The sequence below is a fragment of the Rhopalosiphum maidis genome, chromosome 1 (assembly GCF_003676215.2).
Source record: "Rhopalosiphum maidis isolate BTI-1 chromosome 1, ASM367621v3, whole genome shotgun sequence".
Taxonomy (NCBI): Eukaryota; Metazoa; Arthropoda; class Insecta; order Hemiptera; family Aphididae; genus Rhopalosiphum; species Rhopalosiphum maidis.
Genome location: NC_040877.1, coordinates 29601462 through 29611578, shown reverse-complemented (window position 1 = coordinate 29611578; position 10117 = coordinate 29601462). Strand labels below are relative to the sequence as shown.

The 10117-nt window shown below is 26.3% G+C and overlaps 1 protein-coding gene across 1 annotated transcript; it reads right to left on the bottom strand.

Annotated features, from left to right (window-relative positions):
• Positions 1-49: 49 nt before the first annotated feature.
• Positions 50-7930, bottom strand: LOC113550011 (menin). The gene is made up of 7 exons (XM_026951591.1): positions 7111-7930; positions 6884-7036; positions 6144-6389; positions 5876-6083; positions 5512-5797; positions 4848-5358; positions 50-190 (listed from the first exon to the last, which is right to left on the bottom strand). The coding sequence occupies exons 1-6, from the start codon at positions 7553-7555 to the stop codon at positions 4876-4878; spliced, it is 1821 nt and encodes a 606-aa protein (XP_026807392.1). The 5' UTR covers positions 7556-7930; the 3' UTR covers positions 50-190; positions 4848-4875.
• Between the last annotated feature and the right edge of the window lie 2187 nt (positions 7931-10117).

The following is a 10117-nucleotide window of genomic DNA, read 5'->3' as shown; positions in this document are numbered from 1 at the left end:
TTAATGTTATTCAACAATAATAATAAAACAAACAGTAAAGCAAAAAAATAAAATACAATCAAATAATGGAGAACAATAAATTGAAGTAAATATACCCAATCCTAAATAAATATAGACAAGATTTTTCATAACAAATATTCATAATAACTCGCATAACGTTTCCATATAATACTGAAAACTTAACCAAATACTGAAACAAAGTTATTCATGAAAAATAAAATATTTTCAAAAGCAACATAATATCATCATTTTTAATATATCATGAATGAAAATTAAAAATTGTAAAATTAATCAAAATTAAATTAAATATTAATAGTTCTTATAAATAATAGGGTATTTAACATTGTGATGTGTATAAATAAACATAAAAAAGTTACATATATTTCAACGTATAATATATAAAACATTGTTATTATTGTTACCTGTACTGTAATATTTTTATATAGTCATTCTATAATGTTACCTAAAACTTGGTTTAATAGAAATAAAAATGTGTTATAGACAATTTTTATCAACTTAATATTTTAAATAATTTAATACTTACAAATTATATATTTGTAATTATATAAGGAAGACAATTAAAATATTGAATGCTGTTAACAATCACAACTAAAACTTATTTTTATTTTAATTATTCAAAAAATATGTTATAAAAAAATACTGTACAATATGCTGTATATGTGTTAAATAACAGACAGTAGTTAATCAAGAATAAAATAAATATTGTGAATGTTTCATTTATAAATGAATAAACCAATACTTTTTAAAATTTAAAGGAAGGGTTATTAAATATGTATTTTGATGCATACTATAGACATATTATTTCAAGTAATGTTGGTTAAAAAAAAATGCATTTTATGATATGATGTTTAATAAATAAACTTAAAAAAAGTTAAATTTTTACTTTTAAAGTACATAAGTTTTAAGTGAATTCCAATTTTTAATGAATAATTACATAAGAAGTTATTTATAGAAAAAACATTATCTATGTGGTTTTCCCATAACATCATTGAATATATTTTTGTTTACATCTTGCAATATTTATAATTGTATTTTGTTATTATTATTTTTTAAGTAACATCAATTTCTGTAACACAGACACACAGTAGTTTTATAACCAAGACGCGATAAGATAATATAATTTACTTTTTAGGAGTATAACAGCACAAGTATTTTAAAGGTTTTAAAACCAATTTAAAAGACATTTTAGAAAAACATTAAAAGTAGGTTAATACTATTTAAAAATGATTTATAAGAGTTTTCCCATGTCAATACTACTCTTGGTTGTTACATGATTATAAAATCATATGAAAAATTAGTTTTAAAAATAAAAACATTTTCAAATAGTTTTGTCGCTATACATAGTTTAGTATAAAGTTTACAAATATTGCAAGGACCAACAATATAATCAAAAAACTATTTAAGATAATACTTATATAGTACATTTTTAGAGATAACTTTCATTAAATTATGAAATCTAAACAATATTAATGATAAAGATATGCGTTCCTAATTACCTATATAAAATAATCAAAACTTAGTTCAAATACTATTTAATTTTTGAATCTGCATCCAATATTAATTATTTTATAATTATACATTAACACAGCTCAATGATAATAATTTATTAAATACAACTATCATCATCATTATTATTATTTTAATGGTAAAAATTGTAATTGAATTACATAGAACATAGAAAATCACTAGATTTTATTAACTATTGTCATGAAATAAAACATTTGAAAATATTTAACAATTTTTTTAGATAATGTATTGATAACATTTTCACAAATATTGGTAAACAAAAAATTTGGGACGTTAAGTTAAATATTAATTGCAAGGACTAGGTTCAAAATTTCATCATACAAAAATATATGTATTTAAAATTAAGTATTATCGTTAAAAAACAAACAAGTTAAAACATAACAATGATATGCCAAACAATAGACAATAAACAAATTATTGAGGAGTGTAACATTGTTATTAAAGAATTTAAATTAATTTCAATAATCTTCAAGCGTAAAAAGAAGCAAGAAAATTGTTTAAATTGTTGGCATAATAAAATAAAAAATAAAACTATAGAATGTCCAGATTGCAAGAGGATTCAATAGAGGAGCGATTTTTTTGAATACGATAATCATGCTTCAGCCATAATTCTTATAAAATAGAAGTAAAATACTGGTGATTGATTGAAGGAGAATTAAATTTAATTGTTTATGTTGTAGAGTTTAGATCTATTTTATTAGATTTTCTAGATTTTTTGTTTATTGAGTGAATAGTAATATAAACAATTTAACTCTGATTTGTATAATTTTTAAGTATATTTAAAAGCCAGATTTTTTTTCTATCTTTTAAGAAATGTCCAGTGTAAAGATAAATTTTTTATTAAAAAAAAAATTGAAAAAAAAGAAATTTGTACAACCACAGGACATTCCTTAAATGTTATAAAAATCTATATAATTTATAATATTGGGTATAATTATAGATATACTTAAAAGTTCCAAAAATTCATAATTTAAATAAATTTCTTTATTGGAAGAAAGTATGGGGATGAGTATGGTTAATGCTTGACATATGATATAAAATATTATTGATTATTTATCATAGCTTTAAATTGTTATTCCTATATTATTAGATATTATATTAGATTTGGATAAATAGAACAATCAAATTTTTTTAATTTCAAATCGCCCCTCTTCACCTTCCACAATAGTTGAATGATAAAATCCCCTGGATACTAGTTTGAGATTTAAGAAATTACAGGCTAATTATTACTGAGATATGCTAGTTTGACTAGTTCCTATTAACATAAAATACTATTAAATAATTAATAAACAAAAATATTAATGATCAAGGCTATTTTTCAAGTATAACTATAACAGTAAGAAATAAGAAATAAACAATATAGATAAAAATAAGAATTATTCAACAAAAAAGGTTTTAAAGATAAAAAGTCAAAATGAGGAGATATTGTATATAATTACATTTGGGCAAAGAATAATATGTAGGACAATGTAAAAATAATTATTAATACAAATTATAAAATGGTTATATCATTATCACAGGTTACTAAATCCTTACAAACATATAATCCATCCATTAATTAAGGATCACATTAAGATTGCTCATAAGTCATAAGCATAACTATAACAGTTATGTCAAATTTTCAATATAGTAAATTCAAAACATTATACAAACCCTGTAATATTAATACTAATTTGGGATTTGGAATGATTAAAATTACTTTTTGTAATTATGCACATTAGATACTTATATTCATAGGTGCAACTATTTAAATATCAAACAAAGAAGCATTTACAATTAATATTTTTAGAATACTAAAATTTGATTATTTATTAATAAATTTTGTTAAGGCCGTTAAGGCTTAGATAAGTTTAGAGTAGTCAAAGAAGTTTCTTAGTTATGCCTATGACTATATTTATAAATAACTTTACTATACAAATGGGAACTTATTGGCAAGTAAACACAAACAACAATAGTTACATAAAAATGGTAAATTAATATATTTATAATTTAATACTACCAGGTTTTCAAACTTCTGTACTCAGATAAATACAACAGTGGATAAATAATAATGAATAATTTATCATTAGGTAATTATTATGGTAATTAGAAGTCAAGTCACTTTAATCTTTAAAAACTTAATTAATTAAAGTTTTTATTGACTTTTTATTTTACTATACTAAATTGTAGGATAAGTATTATAATAAAATAGTATTTATCTTGTTTAGTTAAATTAAATATATTATTTATAAGATTTTATTTAAAGTATTAAATATTATTACACTTCATGCCCATTTTTGTAGTTGTAAATGATTCAGTTTCAAGATACTATAATATTTTAGATGTAATTATAATTTTTAAATGGTGACTTAGTCACAACTCATAAAGCTATTTTAATAGAAGTACCTAAAAGTTAACAACAGCATACAATGTGAAAATGCAGAAGTGGTAATAAGTAGCGCAACCAGAAATTTTTAAAGAGGGTATCTGATAGAATTAAGTATTATTGATTTAAAATTAAAATATATATATTATATGTACGTAACCTATCTTAATGATTATTATTAAATCAATACAACAATATTAGAATAAAAATAATTTTTTTATCTAATTCTTTTATCAGAGCTTTATAAATTATAAGGTATATTATATTTTATAATCAATGCTAATAACATTAGAATTATGTAAACTATGAAAATATTGCAATTTATTTACTAGAAGAAAAAAATTAGAGTAAACATCTTTGTTTCTATTTATTCTAAATTCTAATTTATTTCAATTTCAAAAAGAGATTTTTGCATCTCTTCCTACATTTTTTCAATTAAATCATTAAAAAAATATCATTATTTCTTGGTTGCATTACTCTATAATTTGTATACAATACTAATATTAGTACTGTTTATACCTTAAGCTTACAATTGTGTCATGCAAAATAAAAAATTAAATTTTAAATCACAACAATTTAGGATATTACTAATTTTAAGTATAGTATTATGTTTATATTTATATATTTTTTTATGGTAACACTAATTAATCACTTTGTCAAATCCAACATTTTATCATTAACAACTAATTTTTCTGTTAAATTATTAACATTATTATTATTTATTATTAAAATGTTTAATATTATTAATACCTATGTTTTTTTAAATATATATTTATATATTATAGATTAAGTATCTTAAATAAGAGATTCCTAATAAAATACTGAGCTAAACTATGAGTCATTGCAAAGAATTTAAACTCCTAAAATAAAAGTAACATAATGATAGTCTTTCAATGTAAAATAAATTATTTTTGAAAGAAAAAATTGCACTTACGTTTAATGCATTTATAGTATACATTTAATTAGTTGTTATTTCTTCTACTGCGCCTGGATATAGGTTCTGCAGTATCTCTAGGTGCATGACGTTTTCCACCTTGTGACTGAGCACTCATTTGTAAACTAATTGCCTGTGTATTCAATTTTTTTGCAATTAGTAGATCTTTCATACTTCTCATCTTTTTACTTTTCAACATAATTTTAGTTTCAGATTCATCATCTTTTATTGTTGTTTCTAAAATAGGTGTTTGAGGTGTAGTAGTAGGAGTAGGTAATGAATCAGAACTACCTACAAAAGGTTCTCCACCACCTTGCAATAAGAACTCTCGATTCAATATTCGTTCACTACAAGCTGCAGTTAGTGCTTCAATGCCAGGATGGAGTTCTGATTTAGTTTCTTCGTCTGTACCAGGTATAGTATTTAAAATTTCTTTAGGTAGTAGACGATTATTATTATTCATGTTATTATCATGATAATCTTGTACTAAATCACTATCATTTTCAGAATCCTAAAACCATTAGAGTAAAATTAAATATGAAATATATAAATATATTCCTAATTAAAATATACAGAAAAACTTTTTCGGAACACATTTTTTTAATGTAATTCTGTTGTTACAAAATAATTATAATTTAAATAACTTAGGAACAAGATATCTTACTTTTGGTTCTAATATGATAAGTCTCGTTCTCACACTATCATCAAACTTAGAAATAGAATTTATAAAATGTTTTGCCCATTTAATATGTAATACTGGGGTGGTTCCATCTTCTTCCCAAAGACAAAGACCATCATAAATTAATAAGACATAAGCATAACATTGTGGATTATTCAATATTGATCGACTTTTGCCACATGTCATTTCTTTCAATGAGTATGGTATTAATTCATAAGCAATATCCATCATTTCTTTATATAACTCTTCATCATCTTTACTAAAACTATACCTGAAATATAATCATTAAAAAATCAACTGAATTAGTCAAATATTAAGAAAATAATAATATATTTGTAATTTATCTTACTTGCTTATAACTTGACTAGCGTTGGCCCAACTTGCAAAAGCGTCTTTAATCATATTGTGTCTGTAGAAATATCCACCTTGGTAAGTATATGGATAGACAAACATATCACTATAGTATATACGAGCAGCTGATATAGCTTCTTCAAATAAGGCTGTACAATGAGGTCTTCCAGGTGTTGCATTTAACTCTTCTAGATCACCCAAGTTACCTGAGAAACAGTAATTTATATGTTAAATCATATAACAATAATTTCAAAAATTTTAATTACCTAAAGCAAGTGGAAATTTTGATAAGTGTCCTTCATCATAAAGAAGCCACAAAAGATGTTTTTGAAGAGTAGCAACTTCCAAAGCATCATTAGATTGATTAATACTTGGGTTAATAGAACTAACTAATGCTGATACTTCCATATGCCTATTACAAACTACAGGATGACCATTAACATATAGCCATGATCTATGACCAGGTCCTGAATCTTTAATTTTTTGTCCACGTTTATCTTCATTTCCCTTTCCTGAAATAAAATAACTAGTCAAATTATTTATACTCTACGTTAAAAAATGCATAACATGATTCTAAAAGTTAAATTAAAAATTAAAGTCTAAATAGAATAGTTTGTACAACTTTTTGACTGACTAGTGTATGTAACTATAAATAAAGTCAACACAATAGCGCAGGTCATTTATATGATTATACATACAAAGAAATGAGTAGTTGCTACTAAATCGGCTAAACATGGCGTTATCATAAGTAAGCCAAAATGATGGTTAACAATTTTTAACTTATAGATGTCCATAAAAATATGACAATGAAAAGCATTACAGAACTTTATTTTAAGCTTATAATTTTAAATGAAACGTTCATTCATGCTAAGAAGACATTTTAAATTACTTTTACTAATACAAATTATTGGTTATTAATGTTTATAGTTTTATACTAGAGAATAATATGAAGAAATAATGTTTCTTAAGATAAATAAATTGAGTATTGGTTTTATAAAAAAATTACCATGCCATGTAACCTCTGCGTTTTCACTACCATCTGGACCAAATACAACCCATGCGTGGTCTTCAGACAAAGCTAAATGAACATCATTGTAACCAAGTATTTGACAAGCAGCTACTACAGCAAACGCAACACCAAAACAGTCCAATTTTGAACCTAAACAAAAAATTTTACATGATAACATTGATATATGTTGTGTATAGTGTCTGTTTTAAAAGATTTTCACTCACCAGTCAAATAGCTATACATGCTTTGCAAGTGTGCTCTGTCTTTATAGTAACTTCTAGTCAGCGTGTTCCATATGACATCAGACACCCTTTTGACAAGTTCTCGGCTGGCATGTCCGTCCCGTTCACCAAAATGCAGTGGGTCAACACTGCTTTTGATGACTGAGTAGAATTTTGTGTACAGTGCTTCTACAATGTGCAATTCAACGTCGGGCAGTCTCAGCGGTACCTGATCAAAGTCAAAGTTTGTTTCTGCCGTCACGGCGACCGGCTCTTCGGTGGTCGGTCGGACACAAGTCATTGTATTCTCGATGGCACCAGCCACCAGCGACAGCAGCAACAGGTCGGGTTCTTTTTTTTCCAGTTCTCTGCGGAACACGTCCACTACAGCGGGTACGTCGCGGATTGGAAACAACTCGGCGTGCTCTTTGAATACCTTTAGGGACATAATAACCGCCTGTACCTACCCTAAAAGGTGCACCCGCAGCACTGCAACTATCAATGCTTTTGATGTAGACCGGCGACCGCGTCGTGAACACGAAAAACATTCACCCGAGGTCGACTGCAGCGCGTCTCCAGTATGACCGTTAAAAAGTGTTGCGGCGTTTCGTATTGTTACGGACGGTCGTGTCGCGTCGTTTCGTGTTTTGTTGTTTTTTTTTTGTTTGTTTACTTTACCGCGTTGTAATCTCGGAGTTCGGATCATGCGAATCTGAATATGCCGAGCTGCCGCCGGACCAACGTTTTCGGGCGGATCGGTGTTGCGAATCGGTTGCCCTGCTGCCGGCGTCGCCGGTGCGCACAGGTCGTCATGGACCGTACGATTGGTACGTTAGTACGAATTTGTTGTTTCTGTTATAATAATAATAATAACATAATAGTGTTGATACCACCGTTGGTCCATGATAGTACTTGTGACGTAACGGTGACGTATTTAAATTCATAATAGTCAGTACTCCGTCGTGAGCGGAGTGGTGTGATATAAAAATGCAATGTACACTATAAACACTAGAGTAAAAGTAATGAAGACCGTAATATCGTATGGTAACGAGACGTGTTCTTTGTTTTTTGGTCGACGATAATAATAATAGGTAGCAGCTGTATACATACATAGGTATTAGGTAGTACAGTCGCTGTACTAAGCTCGTTAATTAATAATTCATAACGTGGCCCCAACAAACGCGATTCGTGTAGGCGTTTACGGCATGTACACTGATTATAGCAGCTGTGCATGGTGTATGGAATGTATACAAAACTGAAGGAAAAATATAAAAAAAATGATTAAAAGAACTTTTTAAATATTCAAACTTTAATTTACGGAATTCTATATTTTTATGTCAATTTTATAATCTTAAAAAAATTTACCCTGCTTACTTTACCTCTTACCTACCTGTACATAATTTATGTGGTCATCTAAATAGGTACTATTCGGTACCCAAAAACACAATCAATTTTTATATATTAAATTTAATGCAGTATATAAATTCTACAATGTTAATTATAATATCATCATTTATAATAATAAATCTTAGTCTATGTTATTATTTCGCTTATTTTATGTTCATGATACCTATATTTGCATATTAAATGTATATCATGTACCTACCTCTAATAGTATAAACTATAAGCTATTCATAAATGTATTATTACTTGTAAAGAGATAGTTATAACTTAAAACTTATAAGGTATTCCAAACTAGAATTGCCACCTAACCCAGGTGACCTGGACCTGGTATGTCATAGCAGTCTTCCTCTGTTTCTGCCTTGTTTATGTGTACCACCGCATTTCCTCCAAATATTTATCATTTAACATTTTATAGACAAATAGAATTTTTTAAATCTTTTTGTCCTTTTTGAGACAACTTATTATTTTAAAATTTTTATTGTTATTAAGCATTCGAATTAACTGTTGAAATAAAAATCACGAACATTTACGAATTATTTTGTTTAAAGTTGAAATATTAAAAAAAATTAATTTTAGACATTTTAGTAACTATCTGAGAATGGAAATTTAATACAAAGTTCTCCTCATAACCCATGTATATTCTATTTTTTTACATTTCCCTATCACTTTTACTTTTTTCTTTCTTTAGTAGTTTATAAACTGCACTAAGGACTGGTCAAGTTAACTGAAAAAAAGAGTGTGAAGGATGAACCATCATCAATCGCTCTATAAAAATTGCCAATGATAACAGTAATGTATATTTATTTCACTTTATATGCGGGTTAATCGATTCTCCAGGGCCAGTAAATCTTATCAATTGGTCTCTGAATATTATACAATGTTTGAATACTAAATTTTAGTGGCTACAACAATAAACACAATTAACACATTAGTATATTATTTTATTCTTGGCCTCTTGAGTATAGGTAATATAGATAATAGATAATTTAAAAAGATAATTGGCAAATTAAAAAAGCAGGAATTTATTGGAGGTGTCAATGATGTTATTGTTTAGATCTGTATTTTGTAGAATATTCGATTATACACGAAAATTATGATTTATCTGTTTATCATATCATGAAAATTTAAAATAATCAAACATTCTATAAAGTATAAAGTATATTATATTATATACATTTTGATAAATTATAGAAGGAAAAATCGACTCGCTTATCTTAGATGAAAGACTGCCTTTGGAAAAAAGTTTACTTATTATGTAGGTATATCGTATATAAATACAAAATTTAATGTGCTAGTTGTATAATAAAAGTGAAAAAGAAGTGAACAGTCGTGGCAATTTAGCGATTGCTCTATTTTCGGATTCTAGAGAATAAGTTAGACGATACAGCCGTACAGCACTGAATTTGGTATAATTGTAATATAGAATAAACTCTATATAATTATAAGCAGTGCTATATAGAATGTAGCGTGCTTTCGATTTTTCTAACCTAGGGTTAGGTACCATATTTTATTAAAACGAACAAATAATTTTTATTTTACTTTAAAAAAAAAAATTATAATAAAAATTGTTCAGTTTGGTGTGTTACACGAAAGAATGTGCAGATTC